We start from the raw sequence: 27,987 nt of genomic DNA on the forward strand, positions 1-27,987 counted from the left end.
CCTCATACCCATCCTCTGTATTGTAACAGATTTGACCATTACTTTCTTGGTTGGAATATATGGCAGACAGTAACTTTTCTTGGAAAAGCTTAGGGCTCTTCATTTTGCTTCCTTCGCCTTCCAGAGCTGCAGATAAAAGAAAGAGAGGAAAATTTGTTTTCCAAACATGATTTACTCATAACATGAAAATTACTCATCACTTCCAAGAGATAGCTCAGGTATCTGTTTGCATATCCTTTCATGTGTAGTTTTCAGTAAACTGGTTAGTTTAACATTGTTCAATATCTGATTCGGCCACTGTCTAATTATAGGAGAAAAAAGGTGACTCAAATCACTGAGTTGCTATCTAAGATTGTCTGCAAATTCAGGAAGTACCAACGTAATAAGTTTTGTGGCCTTTGATGATTATAGGACAACTAAAGAATCTCAATGTTTGTTTCTTTTTCCTTTCTGGAATATTCTCAAATCCAGCAGAAAAGTTGCTTTCAAAATATTCCCTTGCTTATAATTCCCCAAAGCTTCTAGGAAAGGGAGAGAAGACAGCAGCAGTGGAAACAGGGAGCCAGAAAGTAGGACATGACAAACAAACAAACACTGGAATTTGCTTTATTCTCTCTTTTTATTTTATTTTATTTTGTTATATTAAACAACAGCAAACCGTCCTATGATTCTTATCTCAACAAAGGTTGCAGTTTTCCTCACCAAGACTCAGGCTTTACCTCTGAACGAGCAAATCTGCTATGCGTCCGTGACCACAGTCAGCACACAGAACACAACCAAAATGTTGCTGCGTAGTGTAAACATTATAGTTCCTTGAAGTCACCAGATAAATACGTTTTTAGGAGTTATGTGGAGACAAAGGCTAAATCTGGCAGCTTCTTCAGGCTGTTGCCTACAAAAAGTGCAGGAGTAGGAAGGCAAAATACGTAGAGTGAGCGGAACAGGAAGACACAGATCATGGTGATTGACGTCCATACTTGTCTTTCTACCCTATGTGTCTATCATGCCCAACTCCATGAAACCTCATAACAAGGGAATGTCCTGCACATTTCTTTGAATCTTTGCAATCTAAAAGACAAGATAAGATTTAAATGATTAAAATGACTGTTCCTGCTTCTTCAGCATGTCAGAGTGAGAAATGTAAATCGCAACTCAGAAACATTTGTTAATCAAAAATCCCATCTCCTTTCTTTCTGATTTGAGGTTTAAAGCTGGTTTCTCCCCCGATTTCTTCACCAATTACCTGTATTCCCTCACAATCCTTTGCCTGTTTTTTATGGATTTTCACTTGCAATTTTTGCAGTAGCAATGTACTTTTTAACCAGGAAAAAAAGCAGGCTGCACTTCAAAGGCTCTTAGCCAGAATCTAGAAATCTATCTTTCAGATGAAAGACAAAGTATGTAAACAATTTAACAGTTCTCTTGACCTAAAACTCATAGTCTGGCAGCTTCAAATTTTATTGCAAGACCAGAACATGAAAACATATTTATACTTTTAAATTGAGTTTATTTAAAAATATAAATTCATGCCTCAAATAATTTTCCAAGCAAGTAGAGGATTTTATAGTCTGTTTTCCATTTGTTTTTCTTTCTTGTGCATACTCGATGAAATATTACTTCCTAGAACTGCTTTTCTTGTTTCATGTAGGGTTCAATTCAACATCTGACAATCAGATCTGACCCAAGAGCCACCGAAGATCATTGTGAAGATGATGATCCAGCTGTGAGTATTCTTACAAATATTTCTTTATCTGTCCTCAGTTCCTGTATATCTGATTTCAAAGTCATTTACCATGGGATATTTTTCATAGGCCTAACTGTATTATATCCTCTTGTCAAGACAATACAATTTTTTAAATTCTCCATACGAAAGTATCTTTTTTTTTACTGTGCAGTCTGTGAAGCTGTGATTTAATATAAAACATCCTTTTCTTTTGTCTGTAACATCCTTGAAAAACGGAACAGTGTTTAATAGTTATCTAAAAGTTCATCTTCATGAAATATCCTAAGCATCAAAACAAGTTAACATCATAATGAGACTGAGGCTTCCCTAATCTGGGAAAAATAAATAAATACATACATACGTACGTACATACGTAGATATAAGTTTTTTTCTGCATAGAAGTAGGTAATTCCTTGGAGAACATGGCTTTTCCTCTGATTTTTGTGAACTGGCTGTTATGACTGGATTTTCACAGGCTTCGGGGGATATCAGTGGCAATGGCAGCATTCAAGAATATGAAGACATTACTGAGACACAAGAAGAACTCGTGCCTTCTCACCTTCTCATGAGGGTAAATTTATTGGATTTATTCACTTTACCTTTCTGGTTTAATATTGCTTCTTCAGGTAGTAAGGTGTAGATTCTGCCACTAGTTTTTCCTTTATAGCAGCTTCCAAAGGCACCTCTGAGAACAATATGTACTAATCCACAAGAGTGACTGCACTACATCAGATCAAAAGGATGGTTTATTTGATAAGGAACAACAAGTGCCTTGAGAAGAATATAACAACAAGGAAAGAATGCAAATATGACAGTTATCTGGAACAATTATCATTTGCTGTGTTTTAAGCTGGTAGGTGGCTAAGTGCTACAGACTTCCACTTACTCTCCCCTTTCCCAGTGGGATGTGGAAGAGAATTTTTAAAAAGTGGAATTTGTGCTGTGCTACTTTTCCAGCAACTGTCTGGATGGTTGAGGTCCCTCACCAGGACGAGTGCATGCATTCATGATGCTTCCTGTAGCTGGAGGTAGAATGTCTCATCCACAGGCTCTGCCTGATCTGGTGTCCTACATTGATTCATCGATTCGTCGATTCATACATTGGCTTCCTTTGCTGCCTCAGTTTCTAACTGTCACCCATAGACCTTCAACTGGCTCATGATTGTCCTTCAGGGACAGCTCTTCACATTCCATTCCTTTCCTGATGTAGTTAGCAATACCTCCTCCCTTCCTTCCTTGCCTGTCCCTTCTGAACAGCTCATAGCCATTGACAGCCACACTCCAGTTGTGGGAACCATCCCACCAGGTTTTGGAGACCACAACTATATCATGATTTTCAAGCAGCACAGTAGTTTCCAGCTCCTCCTGCTTGTTTCCCAAGCTGTGTGCCTTAGTGTAGAGGCACTTCAGCTAAGCAGTTGCTCTTGTCACTTCCTTAAAAGATAACTCCTTAATTCTTTTTAGGCTTTTTCCTTGATCTTCCCCATTACTTTCTCCTGTTTCACCAGCAGGCACTGCCTCATTACAAGAAGAGGAAGACAGAAGACGTTCTGTTCTGCATATTGGATGCTCAGCCCCCTGTAGGCAGGAATCACCCACAGTTCTCATCTCTTTTTCAGTGTAGTAGTCTTGGTGTTGGGGGAAGGCCTTTCCTGGTTTGGTTTTATTAGCATGTCAGGACTGAGTGGGCTGTTACCACCTTCAGACAGGTCTTTCACATTCAGGACCTCATACCTGTGGTAGAGAGGCACCTGGTGGAGTGGAGCAGGCAAGGAGGGTTTTCATTTGCAGCTTTGGGCACAGATTTGCTTCCATCCTCTCTTTTCCTTTGTGTTCTTGCCTCCAGCTTTGCAGTTTTTTTCTTCAACCTGATATGACACAGTCTGCCTTGGGTTTAAATACAGACTGCCATGGGTTTGTGTTGTTTCCTTTGAAACAACCTGTTTGTGCATGGCTGAATTGTGGTTTCCCTCTTCCTTCTTTTTGTCCCCAGTGACAATTTTAATCAACATATTTCATCCTGTAACCTGGTTCACAAGGCAGAGCAGACTGTCTACCTGCTCACACCTCTCACACAGCTGTTTTGATTGCTGCCCCACGATGCCAGTGAGAAACTCATACACTCTAAGCAGCCAGAGGTCTGAACTGCTACATTATTGTCTCTGAATTCTAATGGTTGAAATACTGGTATGTACAGGCAGGTGAGTCGCTGAGCCTTATTTCTTTCTCTTCAAACTTCTGAGTCAGTTTCTTCCACAACAGAGACATGGGCACATAGGGAGAAAGAGAGTCTTCATTTTGCCCAAGTAGGGTGACCACTTCATCCACTGTTGGTCTTTCATTATCTTTCCAGTTCATTCCTGACAGGGTGCTGGCATACAATGATGGTACATTCCATACAATTCTCCTCCACATCAGTCACATATGTTTAATGTCATCTGGATTCTGGGAGTTGGTATTATCAACCAAGTTAATTCCATACACCACCTCTACCAAAGCTATTTCCCTCAAGTACTGAATGCCTTTCTCCATGGTGATCTATTTGCCTGAGCTAAATACCAGGTCTTCCTTGAAGAGACATCTTTCCCGCATGACTGACAAGAGTGGCTGCCGTTCGGTGAAAGACTGTGTCTCCTTTCCAATTGCTTTGTCAGTGCCAGTTTCCCTATAAAGGGATCTCAGCTGCTGGGCTTCACTGCCAGCTAGGTCCAGGATACTGGCTCCACCATCACCTGTACAACAGCCATAATCTTTTCACAAATCTCGCAGCTCACTCAGTGTTAGGAGTCAGATGGTTTCTGTTTTTTCCTCTTTTTGCCTTTGTGATGGATCCACTTTCTTCTGCTTCTTCTCTGAATTTATAAGTTTCTCTTTGCTAAATGTTCTGACTTTCATAGACTTTTCTTCATCTTGCTGATACTGGCACTGATTGATTCTCTGTTTGAACCATGGAACTTTTACAGGGATTGAAGTGATCACAGGGCTGATTGTGAGGGTCATGGCACCTGCAAGGCCCACCAGAAGGGTTAGAGCAACTGCTGGTTCTGTCATAAAAGTCAGAGCAACTGCAGGACCCATCACAGGGGTTAGAGCAGCCACAGGGTCTGTAACAAGGACTGGAGCAGCTGCAGGACCTGTCACAGGAGCTGGAGCAACAGCAGGGCTCATTGAGTGGTTTTGAGTGGTCACAGGTCTCATCACATGCTTGGATCAGCCACTGAATCGGTATCGGAGTTGGAGCAATTACAGGGCTTAGTGCAGGAGTTACAGTAACCACAGGACCTGTCAGAGAATTTGGAGCAGCCACTGAGTTCACTGAAGAGGCTTGAGCAACCACAGGTCTGAACTTCTGGGCATGGTGCACCTCCCTTGGGAGGAATTTTGTTTGTTTGTTTGTTTTGACACAGTACTTGGAACAGGCACAGGACGTGCAGCAGAAGCAACCACAGGACTCATCACAAGGATTGGAGTGGCAGTAGGTGAGCAGTGATCACAATGCTCAGAGCAACCACAGCACCTGTTGCAGGAATTGCAGCTGCCATAGGAGTTGGAGGGTCCATTGCATTGTTATCAGATCCAGATGTGTTCTCTTTGCCTTGAGGATGCTGAATAGTGTTGAACAGAGCTCAGTAGGCACAGGCCAGTTCAGCACACCACAGTGTTTTGTACCTCTTTAGGATTGCTAGGGCAACAGCAGACTTTCTCCAAATGTTTTATTAATTTTTCAGGTTTCTGCAGTTGTTCAGAAGTGAAGTTTCAAACCACTGGGGGTGCAGTGCTCTAGACAACCGCCCATACCATTCTGCACTCTCTGCCACACAGAACTATCCCACCACAGGGCAGATCTCTGGGCAATATTCTAAAATAATTGTTTAATCTCAAACATAACCTGAAACACATTCACGATACACTGCAACAGGAGCACTCTGGTTTGAACATCCCACAGGTGTTCATAATTCTCAAGAGCTGTAGTAGCTTGCTCTTGAGCTCTAGGCAAAGAAAGAAAGTGAAAGAGAGGCTGAGGAACTGCTGGAAAGTGCCCTCCTCTATCTCCTTTATAGCTAAGCTCCCTGAGGAGACAAAGCAAAGGCTGTAATTACTAATACTATCAAACAGTTTGGTTTCCATTGCCCAAAGACAACTGCAATGCCAAATACCCACACAATGTTAGTTTCTCAGCTGCCAAATTTTATCATAATATTGGCAAAGGCCACACAGCTTAGCAAAAGAGAAACCTCAATGCAACTCAGAGAAGACAACAACAACACAGCAAGGAAAATAAACAGCAAGCCACATGCTACACGGTAGTATGAGTAGTCTCTCAAAGAGTCTACATAAATTAGGGGAAAAATTAACATAATGATCAGCAATTACTACCACAACACCTTTTGTTAACACACTGCAGTCAGATCTGCTGTTATGTCAACACTTTGAGTCCCACACTGAGTGCCAAAATGCCTTTTGTGGTTTAACCTGGCAGGTGGTTCAGCACCATACAGTCATTTGCTCACTTCTCCTCCTTCCCAGAGCAGTGATACAGAAAGTGCTTGAGCCAGGAGTGTGTATGTTTGTGTTTAGTGGATCTCAGCTGCATATGTCCCCTTGAATCTCTTGGCTTGTTCTTTTCAGTTCATGTGAATTTTTGCACCCTCAGTTTCCTCCTGTAGATTTCCTAACCCTAATCACCCTCCTTGGCCTCCTGGCAATACTCTTCTCATTGCAGACCAGGATGATGCTGGCCTTCTTTGCCAGAAGGGCACGTTGCTGGCTCTGCTTCCAGTTGCATTACTGGAGTCCTGAAATAGATAGCATTCTTTGGATTGTTTCAGCACGTTTCCATTTAATGGACCTTACATAATTTTTAGGTCAGTGAATCAGCAAAAAAAGGAGGTGTTCATAATCTCTGTAAGAGGTCTTTTTTTTTTGTAAAGAATCTTTCTGTGTTTTCCCTGACAGTTTGCTATTCAGCCAAAAACTGTCTTTGGCACATCTATAGGAATTCTCAGAAAAAAATACCGCCACTCTGTATGTCAGAAATGCAATGACAGACAATGCCAGAAAGGAAAAGTGGGAAAAAAAGAGTTTTCATTTTTAGTTCATGAGTCTTGAAGCCATTTGGTTTGTGTTGGAGTATTGGTTTTATAAGGATTTTTTTTTTCCTCTCAGGAACAGAGTTCTTTTCTTCTCATTAGCTTTACGTATTCATCAATCAGCAATCATAAAAATACAATCAAGTATCACAGAACATTTCAGGTAGATGGAAGGTTTGTTTAGTCCAACCTTCTTTCCAAAACAGCATCAACAATCAGGTTAGATCACACTTCTAAGGGCTTTTTCCAATCTGGTCATGGAAACAATGGAGGTTGTTGATTATACAGTCTCATTGTACAACCTAATTCCAATGCATGTCTATTCACATGGTGAAAATATATCTCCCTACATTCAGTCAGAACATCACTTTTTTCAGCTCAGTTCCCATTGTCACTTCTGCTGCCAAGCACTACTGTGATAGCCTAGCTCCATATTCCTCATAATCTTACTGTGGGCATTGGAAGGCTGCCACAAGATCAGCCAGAAGGCTTTTCTCCTCCAGACTGAAGAACACCAGTTCCTTCATTGGCTGCTCATGGAAAGTGCTCCAGATCTTGTCTGTCTTGCTGGGCATATGCTGGACCCATTCCAGTTTACTAATATTTGTCTTGTAATTGGGGACCAAAATTGGATCAGCATTCTACATGTGGTCTAACAAGTGCTGAATGAAAGAAGTTTACAGTATCCCTAGATCTATCAGTCAGAACTCCTGCTAATATATATTTCTTTGCTGACAGAATGCACTACTGGTTCATTTTCAGCTTTCAGTCCACTGACAACCCCAGGTCCTTCTTTGGATAATTGATTTCCAGTTTCATAGATTTATAGAATATCCTGAGTTGGAAAGGGCTCACAAGGATCACAGAACCATAGAATATCCCAAATTGAAAGGGACCCACAAGGGTCATATTCTCCAACTCCTCACTACTCACAGGACCACCCAATAAAGAAACCATATATCTGAGATATCCAGAAGCTTCTTGAATTCCAGCAGGCTTGGTGATGTGACCACTTCTCTAGGGAGCCTGTTCCAGTGCCCAAGCACGCTCTCAGTGAAGAACCTTTTCCTACTATCCAACCTGAACCTCCTCCGGCATAGCTTCATGCTGTTCCTTTGGATCTTATTGCTGGTCAGCAGAGAGAGATCAGTACCTGTCCTTCCACTCCTGTCATCAGGAATCTATAGACCATAGAGTCACACCTCCATCTTTTCTTTAAGCTGAACAAATGAAGTGACCTCAGCTGCTCCTTGTATATCTTGTCCAGTTTAATAATTTATTAGCTGAAAAAGAAGTATCCAGAATACTCATGTGGTGCTGATGTATTTTCTATTTTTCAAAGTCTTAAAAAGCTCACAAAAACTATAAAATAATCTGGTTTTAGTTTTTAATATGTATTTGATTAGTTTTTCTGCTATTTGTGACATATGGGGGCAATATACATGTAATAATTGCTCAAACCAGCTCAATAATACAATAAACAATAATATAATACAATAAAGACACCATTACAGAAGATGGACATTATACCTGCATTTCTTCTCTTTTTCAGAGTTTGTAAATTTACTCAATTGTGTATCTAGTGCACCCTCTTTTTTTGTATGAAAGTAACATAATAGATTAAATGTTTTATGATAAAATCTTGCTTTCCATTTTGATAATGGAACTTGAGAGTAAGTTTCAAGATTATTGAACAAATAATCAGTTTTTTGTATATTTGCAGTTCCATTTTCAGTTGACATATATACCAGCACATTTTTTAATAGAATGTGTAGAGTTGCAATCAGACATAAAACTCAAAGAAAAATCTGATCGTGTCTCTTTACTGGGCTTTCATGAGACATACCTTACCAGAGAAAAAAATATCTCATGATGCAAAACCAGTCCTTGTTCTTGTCATTGCTTTTTTGGCAGTGCATACATTTGTGAACAGATGCTTTCAAGGATGAAGTACAGGAAGAGTAAAACTGGTGCTTGTAGCTGCCTGTAGACTGGCACACTGTAGACTCATATTTAGCTTGCCCTGAACAAGAATCCTTAGATCTCTTTCTGTATATATATCGAGGATTGCTCCAACCCAGATATAAAATCCAATGATTTTTTGTCTAGCTGTATGCTGGACATTTTATCCAGAAGGATACTGTGAGAAATGGTATTAAAATCTTTGCTAAAATCCAAAAAGATTGTATCAACTGGCTTCTCTTACTCACCTAGATGGGTAACCCTGTCATAAAAGGTTAAATTAAGTTAGTTAAGTATGACTTTCCCCTCGTGAACCCACGTTGGCCGTGATCTATGACTGCGTTGCCTTTCAAGTGTTTTTCAGTAACTCAGAATAATCTTCTCCACAATGCTAACAGACACTAAAGTGAGACTGACAGGCTTGTAGCTACCAGAGTCTACTTTCCTATTGTTCCTGAAAACAGGGACACTTTCCAGTCAATAGGCACTTCTTCAGATTCCCAAGACCCTTAAAAAATTACTGATAGAAATGTCACAATGACATCAGCCAGCTCTCTGTACTCAGGGATGAATCCTATCAGGCCTCATAGATTTATGTGCATCCAGGCGGAGCAGCAAATCCTGCACAAGCTTGGAGTTTGCTGGGAGTTGATCATTATTGCAGCCACAGTCTCCCCAACTTAGGAGAGAACCTCCACAGGGCTCTGGGAACCCCAGACCCATCATCAGTTTTGAAGACAGAAACAAAGGTGGCATTAAAAATACCTGCTTTTTTGGCTTTCCTTATTTGTGAGCGCTTCATGCTCATCAAATAACAGAGCAGTATTATCTCTGGTTGTTTATATATTTCAAAAAGCCCTTCTTATTGTCCTCTGAGATACTGGTCAGCTTCAACTCTAATTGAACTTTGGTCTTGTGAGTTATCTCCCTACAATGATGAATAGCATCTCCGTATTCCTCCCACGTCATCTGACCTTGCTTTCAGTGGCCATGTGCTTTCTTCTGCCTAAGCTCTAGAAAATGATCCCTGTTCAGCCAGGACAGCCTTTTGCCCTGCTTGCTTGACTCCTGACATTTTGGAATCACCTATTCCTGTGCTTTTAAGAAGTGGTACTTAAAAACTGAACAGCATGGATGAAACCCACGATCATGAAAAGCTTGTTCTCAGGGGATATCACCAACTTATTCCCGAGCAGCCTGTAGTCTACTCACTTCAATGTTTTGAGTCAATGTTTTTCTGGAAGTTTTCCCTTACTACCGAAGATTTTAAACTTGACTATTTCACAGTGACTATGGCCAAGATGGCTAGCAGTCACCTCTTCACATGTCAGACACCCTCCATTTACAAATAAGAAATCTTGGCAAGCCTATTTTTGTACTTTACCCCTAGCAAGCTTGTTTAAAGTTCTTTCAGTCATCACTGCACAAAAATTCTTTTCCCTCCCTGGGAAAGGTGTATTCCACCAAGCACCAGCAGGCCTGGTATTGTGTAGACCATTCCACAGACAAATCTAATTCTACCAGTCACCAGAATCAGAGCCATTTTTTGATCAGCTGAATATGTCTGTTTCTTCCAATATGATTCCTTGCTACTAGAAAGAGACAGAAAAACACTACTAGTCTTTTAACCAATCATTTCAAGGCCCTGAAGTCTCTTTTGATTGCCCTAGGACTTCTCGTTGCTACTTAATTGCTGCCTTCATGAAAAACAGAAATAGCTGAGTGCTCTGTCAGGATAGTGAGTTTTCTAGTAACATCTTCTTCCTGAGCAGCTTCCTATGGGTTGGGTTTGGGTAGCATATTGGGCCTCTGTTCCCCACAGAAGGAAGTAATCTACTGCAATAATCTTTCTTTTTTTCTTGACTGCTCATCAAGTTTCAGAGCCTTATACCTGTTGTATAAGGACACTTGGGGGACTAAAGTAGGCTGGGAAGGGATATGCCTGCCACCACAAGTAGAAACATGCTTCTATTCTCCCTGTCTCTTAGGTCTTCCTTCTTTTTGTGTGGTTGCAAGAAGGTTGAGGGTCCTTTACTTCTTCCATTGCGGCCAGCTGATGCATGTGTCTCAGGGATGGCAAAGTATGATTTCAAGTTGATTTCAGTGATACCAGTTGATCTTCTCTGACTCCCTGATGCTCCTCAGCCTGTTCACCTTCTCCCAAAACTCTGACCCCAAGCTGAACAGTTCTTCTACCTGGGCACAATTCCCACAGGGATGCTGATTTCTGCCATTAGACATTGAAACAAAGCTCAGGCACACTCTGCAGCCTGAGACATGGATGGCTGTGTGCTTCTCTTTCTTCTCACCCACAAAGCCAGTCATTTTATAACAAAAGGCAATCAGGTTGATCAGGTATGACTTACCTTTCATTAATCAGCATTGACTGTTCCTGGTTAGCTGCTGCTTCATATGTCTAGAAATGTGTTCCAAGAGATTTTGCCTCATGATTTTTCCAGTGTCCAAAGTAAGGCTTACCAATCTGTACTAGTGAGGATTATTCTTTTGGCTTTAAAGCAAATTGAATAATCTACAAGTAAATGTTCCAAATAGATTTTATCATTTTTAAAGCTATTTTTGTATTATTCACATACTGAGCACAAGAAATGTAAAAAATTAAAAAATGTAACATATATATAAAAATATTTTAATGGAGATTCTAAAGTATGTTCTGGATTGTAATTAGGAGTCTGCATCAGAGCTTGTATGGTTACCAGGGTTAAAACACAACATTCAGTAAATGTTTTAGCAATCCATATTACAAAATGTTGTACTTGTTGATCTGGTTCAAGAGCAGAATTCTTTGCCCATTAAGTGAGTTCCAAACTACCATGGCATCACATCTAAATTTTAATTAAATGAAAAATTCAGGTCCTCATAAAATAATTGTCATGGCACTGAGCTGACACTTTTCCAGTTCTCTAACTCCTGCAGGGGGTAAACTAGTTATATTCCTCTTCACAGATTATACCAGGTTACAAAACTGACCACTCTTTACCAACCCTGAGACAGTTTCGGGCTTAGTTCTCTAGTAGTACCTTTATATTCCTTGTATTTTTTTTCCATCTCCATAGGCATGTCAAGTGTAGATCACTTGGTCTGGAAGAACAAATCTAACTGTGTTAGCTTTTCTCAAAATCCTGACCAAATCTGTGTGACATCTGATGCTCGGCAGAAGCTAAATGTGTACTGTCAGGAAGAAAAAAAGAGGTGAAATAAAATTTTTTAAAATAAAGAGTGTGTATCTGCTGACATTTAGTAAATTTCAGTTGTAATGATAGCAATTGAAAGGTATTATTTGGGAGAGATCTGGATTTCTGGTTTGCTTCATAAATGTAGAACTTTTAATTACTATGCTTTGAGAAACATGATCAGTTGATTCTTGCTTTATAGCATGTGCTAAGACTTCTTTCTAAACTGTTTTTTGGGATTTTACATTTTTTAGCCTGAAGACTCACTGGCTGAGGCAGTGGAAGCACCTCCAACCATATTATCTTATTTGAAAGAAAATGATTTCTCAGGACATCACAGAGCAGAAGAAACCTCTGAACCAGCTAAAATTAAACAAGGCACTGCCTCTTTTTTGTCTGCTTTCTTGTTTGGGAGCATGGGAGGAAGAGTTGTCATTTATGTTATGTAGGTCAGAGTCAGTAGTTTTCCCATACATGAAAAGCCACTGACATATCTTAGATGCTGTCAGAAACTGAAAACCCTAAGACTTTGAGGATCTTGTGTGTTAGAAAAGGATTGGCTTCTCAAACACTGAAACTGCAATCTCTTACACTACAGATTCTTAACAGCAGCAAAGATAAGTGTTAGCAAATACAGTCACCATTCAACTAATCTCTCACTTCACTCCATGCTTACATCAGCCGTTGTTAAATATGCAGAGAATAAATTTACCCTTCTACAGTATAGAAATTTAAGTCATGGAACAAGAGTTTGTATTTTAAAGTTCAAATTTAAATACATAGGTAGATAAATAAACAAAGCTGACATGTGGAGCTATGGCTGCAATACTCTACAGCACTGAGCAGGAGTTAGGCAAAGAAAAGGAAAGGAGAAAAGTCCTCTCTGTTCTGCTCAGGTCAATGAGAGGCATGGCATTTGGCATTACAAAGGTGAAAAATAGGCTGCTGTTAGACATGATCTTGAGGCAAATAAGATGTTTAAAGTAAACTTTCAAAATATAATTTTATTCTCTCTTTTCTTCTGTTTTTCTGTCCTTTTAAATATTTCAGAATTATAAAATGACTAACACCAATTCTTGGAATGTTTCTCTCTGTGTATTTTGGTAATGATCTAAGTAATTTATTTTTCTTGTAACTAAATGCAATCAGAATGTTAAGATAAATAATCTCTGAATTAGAGTAATTTTCCTCTCTCAGTAATAAGTGATTATCTTATTTAGACTCAGCTGTTGTGGAAACTGGACAAAGCAACAGAGAATCTACAGCTGTCATGCAGAAAATCTTAAGAGAAGAAGATGGCTCTGGTGCTAGTGTCTTGCTAGGAGTGAGCAGAGAAAAGGTCTGTACTATGGATTTAATATCTACCCTGTCTTTTTTTTTCTCAAGAGCAGGAACACATGAACTTTAATTGCTTTCGTGACCTGTTGCCTTCACCTATTACATCATAGCAGCATACCAAAAAAGCACATTGCTTTGTACATTTTTGAATGTCCTCTCATTACAACAAATTGGAAAGTGTTCACACTATGCCAAAGTTCAGATCTATAATGATTTCTACTATTGAGAGGGGATTTATATTTTTCATTCATATATAAAAATTTTCTATGAGTTTTGCACCACTTCCATTTTGCATTAAAGGGAGTGAGAAGCAAACAAAAAAAATAACCAACATAAATCCTCACCACAAAAACCCGTGATTTTTAATTAGCTGAAACTAGGCATCTTGTTCTACCCCACAGTGATTACCTTACAGCTGAAAGTCCTGCTTTTTTTTTTAAGAAATGTGGCATACACCCTGTGGGTGCTCTTCAAGTACTTCTGTGTGAAGGACCAAACGCAAAGAAGCACTTTGTTATGTCAGTGTCTTATTAGCAGTTGAATCCATGCAGAAAACCAAAAGGAGAGAGGACTAAACTCCAGAATGATCCATGCCTGTATTGCATGCCACTGGTTTTCCTTAGTTGTCCTCAGACTAATGTGAAAATGTAGTTATAAACTCATTTTTAATTGAATGACCAGCCAAGATGTAAATCCTATGTTCTGCATCTTGAAAAAGCAATGACAGAGTGGACTGCACTCCTGAATGTCTGCAGCTCCTATTTATTCCTTTATGAAAGCAGTGTGGGCTGCCTCCTGACAACTGAACCTGGAGCTGAAAAATTCTTGAAATGTAACTGGCAGGTATCCTGATATTTACAAGTAAAAGATGCTTTGATTAATGAACTATTGAGACTGTACAACTAGGACACTTTATAAAGGATCAAAGTTGAGTCAACTTGATCTACGTCTTGGTGTTCCTTGTATTACATCTCTGTGTTAGACTTATTACATGAATAGATGCTGTTTACTTCTATACCTAGCTTCTTTATAGGCTGCCAGTACATTTTTTACAAGTGCTCAAGAGGAGGAGATAACTGGATAGCTTTCAGCTATCAGAGATGCCTTCCAAAAATCCAGATCAGGCTCTTTTTTTTTTTTTTTTTTTTTTTTTTTGGTAAATGTCCAAGTAGAAATACCTAGTAGGGTCCTTCTTGATAGAAAAATAATCTAGAAATTGTGTGTACCTGTACATTACTGAACTGAGGAGACAAAGATGGGTTATAAGTTCAAAATTTATCAATATGATAGCAACAGGTACAACTATGATGGATTACTGACTAATATTATGGTAGCAGATATATGAGGTTTGCTCCAAAATTAATGCCTTCTATTTAATTATGTTGTTTCATTATTGACTCACTGGTGATGACTATCCTCACTCTGTAAGCCATTTGTTAGGATTTCTCTCTTACTATCAGTAACTTCCCCATCTTCCCTGCATTCCCTAGCTGCTTAGAATTTGTAATAAATTACTGGACAGCATTTGGCCTCCCCTGCCTTAACCTCAGCATATATATATGTTGAACCATCTCTTCCAATAACTGGATCAAGACATTTAAATTGACCTCACAGGACAGGATATAGTCTGAGGTGAGAGTGTCGTTCTTTGAGTGTTTGAGTGCACCCCTTGAGACAGAGCCTGAGGTAAGAGGATTGTTTTTTTAGAATATGTAAGTACCCTTTAGGGTATGCAAGGAGCAAATTTTTGATTTGTTGATAATACCTGTTTCTCCCTGGAGGAGATGACTTCACTTTTGAGGCTTTAGAATACATGTGTACCCCTTGGGGGTGTAAGGTACAAATTGTTGAGTTGTTGAGAATATGTTTTTCCCCCCAAAGAGATTGCTCCACATTTTGAGGCATGATCATTAATGAAAAAAAGAATAAGGATGGGAATCTGCTCCTCAACCTTTTAGAAAAACACTATGCCAAACCCTTCTCACCTTGCTCCTTTCTCTGGGATGTAAGGGATTCTCTGGGATCCCTGTGGCTCTGTGGTCACTGAGTGACTGATACACGATGCAACAGCCCTGCAGTCTTCCCTATCAGCACTGGGCATCAACCAGCACCTCTTATCTGATGTATTACCTCAGTAGGAAAGAACTAATATAAAAGATCCCCAGTTAATTCTAGATGCATTTGCCATAACTCAAAATAATGTATCCCTAGTTCTTGGTTGTATCCAAGCACAAATATGGATGCAAAAACAAACAAACAAACAAACAACTTCTGCTCTGTACCTGGAGCACATCCTGCTTTCCTTCTGCACTGACCTTGGTAGCTGCAGGGCTGTTTCTCTCACGTCATCTCACTCCTCTCTCCCAGCTGCTGTTGCATAGCACTTTTTCCTCTTCTCAAACATGCTCTCACAGAGGCACTGCTCAAGGCTCAGCTCTGGCAGCAGTAGGTCCATTTTGGAGCCATCTGGAACAGGAGCTGATATGGGACAGCTTCTAGACTCCTCACAGAGGCCACTGCTGGGAATGAATGGAGTTCTGCGTCTCACTAGAAGTAGGGATCTCTCTGTCCTTGACTGTCACTTTTTCACTTCGATTCTTGTGCAGAGATACAGTCATGAGGTGCTCGTAAAGAATAGACACAGTTTGAGTTACTAGACATGATTGTGACCCAAATGTGAAAACTGGATTTTTTTTCATCATTATAGTACATATAGAGTAGTAAAAATTCCAGAAAAACAAGCACAAAATACTGACAGGAGCTGTGTGGATATATCAAAGTGAATGGAAATGGACATGATGCCAGACAGCGAAAACAGACCTAAATTAAGAAAATGTGCTCCCACTATAGCAACCATTTGGGAAAGCTACAGGGAGCAAAAGAATGGATGAATGCATTTATCCAGTGAATTCTCAAATGTAGAGGGAAAGAGACCAAGATGCAGCTGAAATTCAGATCTTGCTGCTCTGTAAATGCAGAAAAGATAATTAAAATACTCAGAAAGTATTTTCTCTTTCTGAGGAAAGAAAAAGGAAAGAGATGTAAGTCCAGGTAAGAAATTGACATAACTGGGGTTGAAGCATAGACCATTAAAAGCTAATACTGTGAATTGTATTTCTCTGACTTCTGTCTTTTAAGAAAGCTTTATGCCAACCAGGTTGTTTTTAATCCTGCTGCAAGGTGGGAAGACCATACCTTGTGTCCCTGCAGTGTCAGGACAGGTGGGCAGGAATATGTACTACATACATGCATTTGTAGAGTAGCACAAAGGCTGCGTTTTCCACTCCCAAAGATGAGGGATGCCTTGTGATACAAGCAGACCTACATTTGATCTACTTTTCCTTTAAATATACACCTGTCCTGAAACCAGGACCATCATGCAGGGCAGATGTCCAAAATGTGCATTGAAGAACTCCACAGAATTGAATTGATGAATGTCAAATGCAAGAGAAGTGAGATGGGGGGAAGACAACAATGTATTTTTTCTCCTCATTCAGTCCATCAGATGTATCAGGTAAAAAAACAAGTGGGATCAAACACTTGCAGTTATATACAAAACTTTAAAAAAAAAAAAAAAATTGAAATTAAATGAGTGCCAATTGTTTGATGAGAAACAACATGCATATTAAGCAAACACAATATTTTGCAAGTATGATTTGTTTGGTCTGCCCTTTGTTTATTGTCCTCAATTTGAGTGATGCGGAGACACATCACTTTTCCAAAAGATTTTAAAACACGAAGGCCAAATCTATCTTAGTGAGTTCTACAGAAAAAGACACATGCATAGATGAGAATGAAAAGATACATTATTAAAGATTTTTTGACAGAAGTTGAGAATAAATGGTTGTAAAAGCCACGAATCCCTTAAGTAGAGATGCTTCAAATTAACCTCAGCAAAAATGGCAGAGATTGTATAAGAAAGAGAACAAGAGATGGTAGCAGTTATGAAATAAAATGAAGAGAGACATTCATAGTGTTGACAGTAGGTAAAGGTAAATGCATGGATAAATAATCATTATGTGATTGAAGTGGAAAAAGCATTACAGGTTGTAGTGATAAAATGAGGAAATCTACTTACTAAGTACCACAATGTAACCAAACTTTGTACTTACTCATTTATTCTGGAGTGACATACAGTGCACAGTAAAATGTGAGATGCACAGTAAAATGTAATTGTGGCAAGAAATATCATAGATTCACCAAGGTTAGAAAAGAAAATTCCACTTGGATGACTACAGTCAAACTGTAATACTAAAACTAAACAATATTTTCAAATGAAATGTTTTGGAAAATGCTTTGGTATATCAATTTCCCATTGTAAAAAGTTTCTTTGGATTGCAATTGTAAGAATCTCAGAATTTGGCTTTTGAACTAGGATATTGTAGGAAACAGTTGCTAAGTTTTGGATATGATTTTTATTATATTCGTAATAGTGACAGGTGTCCTTCTGAAGTCAAAATTTGTCTGAGATATCCTTTTGTCTTCAATCAGTTTAAATAGTTACATTCTATGTGCGTCCTGAAGGACTGTGTCACAACTCATAAAGCATGATTAGGTAAATACAGAGATGGGTATTCATGAAATACAATAATATGAAATCACCAGACACAACTGAAATATTCTTACTGAATTATAAGTTCTTTCATCAGTGACATTCTACTACAGTTATATTGACTAGAACAGTATTGGCTGCAACTGACAAGTGATATTTTTTCATCTTTGGAAGCAATATTTTAAAACTGGATTGACTTAATTTCAGATTAGACTGAAACCTGAAGAACTGGGTTCTGGATATGCTGATAGAGAGACTGAGATTTTAAGAGTAAGTATATCGTGAAGCTTATTTCACATGAGCTTAACAAAGAGCTTCATTTTACCCATCCAGATCGTAGATGATCCATTTTCTTTTCTAATTGACAATATTACAATTTCCCAAAGAAATATAAATATATATTTAATACCTAGTGTTCAGAAATGCTTTGTAGGAAACACTGGGGATTTCATGTAAAGATCTCAAAGACATAAGTGTACGTAAGTGGGAAAGAAATGTGAGAAAGGAAAAGGACAACAAAGAAGTAATTTCAAGAAAACTCCTTAAAGGAGAAAATGCTTTTAATCTGGCACTGAGAAGGCAGTAAAAAGGAGATAGGAATTACATCATTTATTTATTTTAATTCAGAGTGTCTGCTATAAAATGTGTGCTTGTTTGCATGAAATACTTTACACAACACCTTCCACTGTTATTTGATTTTTACTGCTGTTTGCACTTTCCTATGTTTTTGCCTTTGTGAAGAAGAATAGTATTGTTGCATGAAGTTTGGCTAGGAAAGAGAAATGTTCTGGCTCAGCAACAGTTAAAAAGGAGCATTCATACTGGGTAAAACTTGAATCCTGGGCCATTAACTTATACTTCACCACTGGTTTATTTAGGGTAGTCAAAGCATCTTCTAGAGATGGCTACCTCAGCTTCAGAAGGAGCTTCCTTAACTTAGGAATCAACTAAAACACTTCATTTTGCAGCTATAGTATCTAGCTTCATTTCAGTAGGTAGTGTTGTAAAATGCAGTAGTTGAGAGCTGGTTGTGCAGGATCAACAGGCTCCACACACAGAATGGGACAAGTAGGATGATGAGTACTTCTTTAACATAGCTAAATCTGTCACTTTCACCATACTGTGTTAACGACCTCAAGTAAGCCTTGTTTTAGAGACTGAAGTGCTGCACTGCTGTATTTCTCATTCACTGAGAACTGATATATTTTGAGAGACAGTACTTACAAAAGCAGGGTTCTGGATTAAAAAAGAGCCAAGCACAGTCAGGTCTTAGCCATGAGTAAGGTCCTGAGTGCTCTATTAATAGCATAGAAGAAGAAGTTGGAAATCAGTGGTAAATACCTAACCATTTTCCTTTGTTCAGTGACCCCCTGAATTCATTTCAGATTAATCAGTGGAATATCTCTAAGATGTTTTTGGAATTACAGAAAGCAGGCACAGAATTTCTCATTTTTTAATTTCAAAATATAACTTATTACAAAGAGGCACAATTCAGAGAGCGAGAATGGAGAAAGACAGTGTGATCATGAGTAAGAAGTACATCTGTGAAACTAGAAGTGGAAGAGGGATAGGGACCAAAGCCAAGAGTTTTATGAATATGAACAGTCTGTATGAAATTCTCCCATTTTTGTGTAACAAATAAATGAATTTGGCCAAAAGAGAACTGAACATATATGTCAGGGCATTCTAACAATGCTACCAATTTAATTAGGGCAGCCCAGGATCGCATGGCCTTCCAGGAAAACCAGTCCCTGATTCAGATGTAGGGCATCCTGAGTCATCAGGGGAAGACGGATCCGCTGTTGAACTGAGCCCTGAAGTGAGTAACAATTCACAGACAAGCCTTGATGTTGTTCCTGCCCTAAAGCAGGATTGTAGAATCATAATCATAGAATCACAGATGACCTGGGTTGAAAAGGACCACAATGATCATCTAGTTCCAACCCCCTGATGTGTGCAAGGTCACCAACCATCAGACCAGGCTGCCCAGAGCCACATCCAGCCTGGCCTTGAATGCCTCCAGGGATGGGGCATCCACAGCCTCCTTGGGCAACCCGTTCCAGTTTGCATAAATTGGCTATTTTACATGCAAACATCATATTTATATTATATAATATTTAATTACTTTTTGTTTTATTATGTGATTGTTTGATATAATTTACTACTAGTATACATTTAAATAATGCTTTGATACAAAACCAGACTGTCAGAAGACAAGAAATACAAGTGCTAGCACTTGTGAGCTGCTTCCTGGTGCCATGTGAAGGACCATCACCTTTAGTATTTTATACTGCTGTTTCATGAGTTGGTCCAAAATACCTTCCTAAGAAAAAGACTATCAAATCACACCTGCTATAGATCTGCTATCATCTACAGGGTCCGCAAGGTCTTCCTGGACTTGATGGAGTGGTTGGCCCACCAGGACAGAAGGGAGAAAAGGTAAGGTAAACATTTGTGTTGCTCCTACTTCAATGTGATATCTTTAAGCTAAAAAAGCCATAAATTATTATCCTTGCAACACAGTGTTGGCTGGCTTCATTTTTTTTTTCAAAATCCAGATTATTACAACATATCATAAAAGGCATTTTGAGAAATCCAGGTGGTTGCAATCTCATTTTCTGCAGCGTGAAATGCTCTAAATGCAGTATGATTGGGATTTACCAATAAAAAACTGGCAAGTCTGTAGGAAGAACTCCAGCTCCTAGTTGTATGTGTATATGGGCATTGGAATTACTTAAGTTTGGATTCTGTAGTCTGTTCCATGTGCTTTAGCCCAAGCTGCACAAGAGCAGGCCTGCTGACCACTAACAGCAAGTTGTGTGTACTTCTGTAGTAGTTCATACCTGTCTTAACTGATGGGTGCTGCAGTGCTGTCACTCTCAGCCACAATATCCCTGCCCCACACTGGTGGCAACTCAAGCCTTCATGCAGCATTTGGTGAGATACTACAAATGGTAGCAGGGGACTACTTAGTTTTCTGCTGACGTGCTGAATGGCTTCATGCAGGATTAAATAAGTACTACAGCCAGCACAAGGGGAGGAGTTACATCTGGCTGTTACATCTGGCTAAAAGCAGAGAAAGGTGTGACCTAACAGCTGTCTGCAAATGTCTGAAGGGCCCAATAAAGCAAAGCTGATAAAGCCAAACAGTTCCTCATTGTGCCAGATGATGCAGCAAATTATAATGGCCACAAACTGCGTCTTAAGAGCCCTTTAGGAGGATCCTATTCACTACCTGGGAAGCAGAACTGTGGCATGTTGCCCAGAAAAGATATCTAAGCTCCGTTCTCAATGGTTTTCATGCCCTGTCTGGAAAGAGCCATAGCTGACCTGATGTAGAGATGGTGATGTTTCTGCTTCAAGGGGAACAGTGGATTGGAAGGCCTAAGAGGCCCTGTACAACCCTCTTTCTGTGATTGTGTCTCCCAGATTTAAATAACTACAGGAAAATTTCATTTTTCAGTGACCTTATATACCAAGGTTTATGCACAAGAGTTGAAAGTAGATTCACAAGAGCACATTGAAAGTTCACATACCACAAGGAGATGAAAAAGCAACTCCTAAACAACCAGAACATTGACACAATTTTTTAATTTATTAAATAATAAGGTTTTTTTTTAACGTGACATGTGAAGAATGAAGGTTCTAAACCGTGATTTCAAAAGGTTGAGGTTAGTAGAACTGCAGCACAGATGGGATCTAGTAACCATCCAGAAAATAAAGAATGCATGTTTGAATAGTAACTATTAGAATGTTCCTACTATAATCAGTAGTGTAAGCAGAAAGAAGTCTACTGAAAGAACAACGGACTTGAATTTCTGTCTATTGGAAAAAATCTTGATGTGGAAATTGTATTAATTGGAAGAAAACTTGTGGCAATCAGGCACGGACTCAGATGTGAACGATCCAAATCATTTATTACAGGTTCTCACATCACTTATGTACACTCACAAGTTTCCTTTTTTTAACTTTCCCATCCACCCTTACAACTTTCCCATCTGCCTTTACATGCCAACAAAGTCTTCCACTGACACTTCTTAACTGTGCATGTAGGCGCACATCCAGCTGCTTGAGCCTTTCCTTTTGCTTTTTTCTTCTTCTAGAGATGTCCTTGGTTGTCAGCCTTGCTTTCTCATGCTGTTTATCTTGCTCCACAGCATCAGTTCTGAATAGCCTCTCTTGAATTCCCACAAACAATAATAATTTTCAAAAAGAGTATAAAACTCAAAGTGCAAGAAGTTGATTGTTTCCCCTTGCTGTACCTGTTTCCTGATTATGTTTTCTACATATATTGATAAAATGTAATTAAAAGTGAAGTACTGTATATTTGCTCCTGCTCCATACAATCCCCAGCACCTTGGAATAATAGGATTTCTCCATTTCTACTATTTATTTTTTTTTAAAGCCTTGGCTTAATCTATATTGCTATATCTAATTATAAACATTTTTCACGGTTAATATAAAGAAGACTAGTGGGAGAAGCTGCTGAAGGTACCGAAGATTGGAAAGTAAAGCCAGTTTGTTCCCTGGACTGATATTAAATATATTTGGGGTTTTTTTTGTCATTAATTTTGGAAGAAGTCATTGCTATCATTTTGATGCTGATGATTACCCATTTTTTTCAGATCTCATTCATGCAGTTTTTGTTGAATGTGTAAGGACAAGAGATTGCCAATATAACAATTAAGCCCATTCGCTTCAATGCCACATAAATATTTGCACGCTGCATTTCTGTCCTTTCTATCCATTAGAAAATGATATTTAAGGGAAGTATATAAAAGCAAATCAAATAACTTAATTACTGCAGAAGAACCTAAAACCATACTGGTAATCATCTGGTAATCATACTGGTAATCCTTTATTTGGTGTCCCAGACAACCTCCGTGGCATCAGTTTCGGCTTCTGGTTACTGTCCATGAGATTTTCCTCATGTAAGTGGAGAATCATGAAGACGTGATCCATAGTGTTTGATTCTCTAGACCAACAAAGTCTCCAGCAAAACTGAAATATGACATTGCCATCTGTATGCATACCAGACCAGAACTATTCACCTGTTACTATAACTTCTGAAATATGGGTTGTTTTCTTTTTAATTAAGGGGTCTAATATTTCATGGAATGCACATTTTGACATCAAGTTAAACAGAACAGAATTTTGTGGGTATTTAAATTAAGCAATCATAGTCACAATTGTTTTTTTTTTTTTTTTTTTTTTTCATGATTAATATTCTTACTTTAAATAATAAGAATTGCTTTTCTTTTACAGGGTGATAGAGGTCTTCCTGGTTCTGTTGGTGCAAAGGTAAAAAAAAAAAGGACAGTGACTTTATGGGAAAACTGTATCACTCCAATACAACATGTTACTTGCAATTTACCAAAGGAAAGGGCTAAGAAGTGTAGTAGGTTATGATTTTGAAACCCAAGTGCTTACTTGCCTCGGCTTGTGCATGTTCAGTATAACTAACAGTAGACTGACCTTCTATTTTAGGGTGACACTGGGGTCACTGGATCAATAGGCCCTAAAGGAGAAGCTGGTGCTGATGGTTCTCCTGGGAAACCTGGACCCCCTGGACCCCCTGGACCCCCTGGGCCCCCTGGACCTCCTGGACCCACAGGTGTAAGCTATAGTTTAGGATTTGAGGTATTTTACTGTCAGTTTGTTATAGCTGTGGATGTACTCTCTTAAGAAGGGAAAATGTAATCATCTCTATATTTACAACTGTCCAAGAAGAAATTGATGAGTCATTTGTTAGAGAAAGAATCATTTGTTACAGACTGACACATTCCTATGGGAAAACTGCAATTCCTTTTACTATGGGCACTTGGGCAATGTAATTATCATGCAAGGAATGGATTTATTTAATGACTGGAAGACAGTCAAAGTTATATCCATCTACAAGAAGGACATAACAAAAGATCCAGGAAGCTACAAAAATGTTTCTAACCTCAGTCCTTGAAAAAGTTATAGAGAAGACTGTCCTGGGAGATATTGAAAAGCATGTACAGAACAAAGATATTATCAGGCATACTCAATAGGGGTTCATTAATGAATCCTGCAGTTCATCAATTATTCCTGCATTAGTAATTTGACCTCTTTCTGTCAGAAGGTCAGCCACTTGGTGTCTGAAGGGTAGGTGGCAGAGATAATCTTTCTGGATTTTAGTAAGGCCTTTGAGATCGTTCCTCCCAGTATTCTTCTGGACATTTTGTCCAACTGTGAGGTAAACACTTTCACACTATGCTTGGTGATTTACTCGTTCAACAGCAGAGCACAGATGGTTGTAGTAAATGGAGATTCATATAGCGGGCAGATAATCACTAGCACCGGTCAATTCTAGGGTCAGTTCTGCTCAACATTCTTATCGATGATTTGAATGCAGCAAAATGGAGCAAATTCCATTTTGACATGTGTTAAATACAGCATAGCCAGCCAGCCAAAAGAGTTGATTACTGCACTATATTTAGAACTTGTGCAACTTCACCTCGAATATTGTGACCTCAGCAATACAAAAAGGATGGTAAGGTACTTGAAAGCATCCAGAGGAGGGTAACAAAGTCAGTAAACATGCCTTCCAGGCTGGAAAACATATTCTATGAGGTTGAAGACACTTGGGATGTCCAGTCTGGAGGAGACAGATAGGCAGTCTCATTGCTCTCTACAACAGGGAAAGCAGAGAGGGAGGTGCCAGTCTCTTCTTCCTACTAACCAGTGATAGGATACATGGGAATGACACAAAGCTGCACGAAGGGAGGTTCAGACCAGGCATTAGGAACTGTTTCTCGACTGTGAGAATGATCAAACACTGAAACAGGCTCCCTAGGGAGGAGGCTGATGCCCCCTGCCCGTCAGCATTCAAGTGACGTTTGGACAATTCCCTCAACAACATGTTTATTTTTCAGTTAGCCCTGAAGAGATAAGGCAGTTGGACTTAATGATGTTTGCAGATCCCATCCAACTGAACTGTTTTATGCGATTCTTACTTAGGCAGTTTTCATTAAATTGTTCAGTAATTAGCCATTAACATCGTGTGCTGTACATAATTATCATTACTAATATCGGGATCTCAAAGCTACTACTGTATTACAAGGAAAAACTTTGGTACTATCTTTCACACATAAATAATTTAAAGATTTAAATGTACATACAGAATGGCCAGCATTCATTAACATCAAGCTGCATGTCCCATTTAAATTACTGCTTTTCCTATGCTGTCGTATTTGAGGCCACGAATTTAGTTTCTTCTGTAAGATGGAAATACAGAGACACATTTTTTACATTTGTGACTTCATAATATGTTATACTCAAAAGAAAAATAATCTATTCATAGAGAGATATCTCAAATGCTACATTCTACTTCTGATAATGATATCTTCATCACTTTAAAATATGAGATCTGGTCAACTCAAGCTGAGTTTTACATGTTATTAGAGAGCTGTTTATTTAAATTATCTTTTTAGAGCAGAAGGTGATTGCAGTACTTTGCAGGAAGGCAAAGGGAGCACACTCAGATTCAGGAACTTGAGCTACTACATGAACATTTTCACGAAGCAAATCTAAGAGATTGTCTGCATCAACAATTACATTTGTTTTACCCTTTTCTCTTTTTTTAATCTAGCTGTTCTGCTCAGGAAATCTTCCCCACGTTTTGTTTTGTTTTGCTTTGCTTTACTATTACTTATTTCATAGAATACATTATGAGGCTTCATATAAACTGAGGATAGTTTCATAGGAAAAAAGCAGTGGTCAAAATTACTGAACATCTATAGAATTGCAGTGGTAATTTGGAGGTGGTTAAAAGATTCTAGTTAACCCACAGATAAATGCTTTTTTTTCTGCTGGTATCTGCACTGTTCCTTTTGTATCTCTCTTTTTATTCTAGAGATACTTCAAGTTCTCCAAGAATAGATATGAATGCTATTGTTTGTTTAAAGAACTATTCTAACATCTTGAGGAGAATCTCCCATCTTTATTGGATGTGGCAGGGAATGTTTTTATTGAAGATGAGGAAAGGGCTGAGGTTCTCAATGCTTTCTTTACTTCTGTCTTTAATAGTCAAGCCAGTCATCCTCTGGGTGCTCAGACCTCTGATCAGAAAGCCAGGGATGGAGAGCAGAACAAACCTCCACAATTCAGGAGGAAACAGTGAACTGCTACATCACCTGGTCTGTTGTAAGCCCATGGGGTTGAATGGAATCCACCTGAGAGTACAGAGGGAACTGACAGAAGGCTGCTGTTAGTGAGATTCTTTTCCAGTCTGCAATGCTTGGGGATGCCCCTACTCAAGTGCAACACTTTGCACACTGGCTTGTTGAATCTCCTTCAATTCACATGGACCCACTTCTCAAGCCTGTCCAGATCCTTCTGTTTGGCATCCCTTCCTTCTATTGTGTCAGTTGCAGCACTCAGCTTGGTGTCATATGCAAATTTGCTGAGAGTGCACTCAGTCCTACTGTCTAGGCAATAAAGATGTCAAAGAGTACTGGTCCCAGTACATACACCCAGGAGACATCATTCAAGACCAGCTTCCACCTGGACACAGAGCCATTGACCATAACTCTCTGGCTGTGACCATACAACCAATTCTTTATACACCAAATATTTCACCCTTCAAATCCTTATCTCTCTAATTTAGAGATAAGGATGTGATGTGAGACCATACCAAAGGCCTTGCAGAAACCCAAGTACATGACATCAGTTCCTCTTTCTTTGTTCACTGATGCTATTGCTCCATCATAGATGGCCACCAGATTGGTTAAGAATGATCTGCCCTTTGAGAAGTCAGGCTAGCTGTTGTAGATCACCTTGCATGTACCTTAACATTTCTTCCAGGAGGATCTGCTTCATGATCTTCCCAGACTCAAAGGTGAGTCACCACTCTGTCATTTCCCAGGTCTTCCTTTTCCCTTTCTTAAAAATGGGAGTAATTATTCCCTTTTTCAAGTCACTGGCACTCTCACCTGACAACCATGACTTTTCAAATATGATGCAGGGTGGTCTGGCAGCCACATCAGCCAGTTCCTTCAGGATCTTGGAATGCATGTTGTCTGGCCCCATAGACTTGTACACATCGAAACTCACAAAGCAGTCTTGGATTTGCTCTGTTCTTACAGCAGGAAGAATTTTGCTCTCTCAGCCCCTGGGTAGAGGTTCAGAGACTTGAGAGACTTAGGAATCCTCACTGCCAGTGAAGGCAGCAAACTTGCTGAGTACCTCAGCCTTCTCCATGTCTGTTGTAGCTAGTTCTTCCTTCTCATTTATCAGAGGGGGTGCACTCTCTTTTCCCTGTCTCTTCTCTGATGACAGTAGCTAAAGAATCCCTTATTATTTTTTCATGTCCCTTGTCAAGCTCTGTTCCATCTGCGCCTTGATTTTCCTGATCCCATCTCTGCAGGTCTGAAGAGCACCCTGATATACTTCCCAGGCTACTTATCCATGCTCCCCTTGCTTATACTTATCCTTCTTATTCTGCAGTTTGACCAGCTGGACTTTGCTCAGCCCAGCTGGTTTCCTGCCTCCTCAACTTAATTTTTTATATGCTGGAATGGAGAACTCTTGTGCTCTCAGACAGGTGTACTTAAAGAGCTGCCAGCTCTGATCCATTCCTACATCCCTAAGGAGGGGATCCCAGGGGATCTTTTCCAGTAATGCCTTTAACAGCCCAAAATTTGCTCTCCTAAATTTCAACATCCTGACTGTTCTCTGGCAGGCCCACATCCCTCAAGATCACAAACTCAACCAGGGTGTGGTCACTAAAGCCCAGACTGCCATCCATCTTAATATCTTTAATGAATGATCTCCTTTGCATTCGTGAGCACCAGATCCAGTAATGCTTCACCTCTGGTTGGTCTCTCCAGTATCTGGACCAGGAAGTTGCACTCCAGAAGTCTCCTTGATTGCTAGCCATCTGCCATGTTGCTCTCTCCACAAAGATCTGGGTGGCTGAAATCCTCCATCAGGATGTGAGTCTGTGAGCGCAATGCCAAATGCCTTCTCCAGTCTTCCCCATCACTATCCCCATCTTTTCAATCCTTCCTGGAGTTTCAATCCTTCCTGGAGTCCACCTCTAACTAGAAATGAAAGATGAATGGAATGGAATGGAATGGAATGGAATGGAATGGAATGGAATGGAAT

General features: G+C 39.4%; 1 protein-coding gene across 1 annotated transcript in view; it reads left to right on the forward strand.

The window, feature by feature from the left end:
* Positions 1–27,987, forward strand: part of COL15A1 (collagen type XV alpha 1 chain) — a 107,257-nt gene that overhangs the window by 32,030 nt on the left and 47,240 nt on the right. The window contains exons 4-12 of the mRNA XM_042868953.1: positions 1,649–1,723; positions 2,199–2,294; positions 12,221–12,344; positions 13,187–13,305; positions 18,064–18,126; positions 19,568–19,675; positions 20,233–20,295; positions 23,122–23,157; positions 23,344–23,472. Coding sequence (XP_042724887.1) covers positions 1,649–1,723; positions 2,199–2,294; positions 12,221–12,344; positions 13,187–13,305; positions 18,064–18,126; positions 19,568–19,675; positions 20,233–20,295; positions 23,122–23,157; positions 23,344–23,472 — 813 coding nt within the window. The remainder of the gene's footprint in view (positions 1–1,648; positions 1,724–2,198; positions 2,295–12,220; positions 12,345–13,186; positions 13,306–18,063; positions 18,127–19,567; positions 19,676–20,232; positions 20,296–23,121; positions 23,158–23,343; positions 23,473–27,987) is intronic.

This window comes from Lagopus leucura, unplaced genomic scaffold (genome assembly GCF_019238085.1).
Source record: "Lagopus leucura isolate 7727_CA_CO unplaced genomic scaffold, USGS_WTPT01 Super-Scaffold_100002, whole genome shotgun sequence".
NCBI classification, from domain to species: domain Eukaryota; kingdom Metazoa; phylum Chordata; class Aves; order Galliformes; family Phasianidae; genus Lagopus; species Lagopus leucura.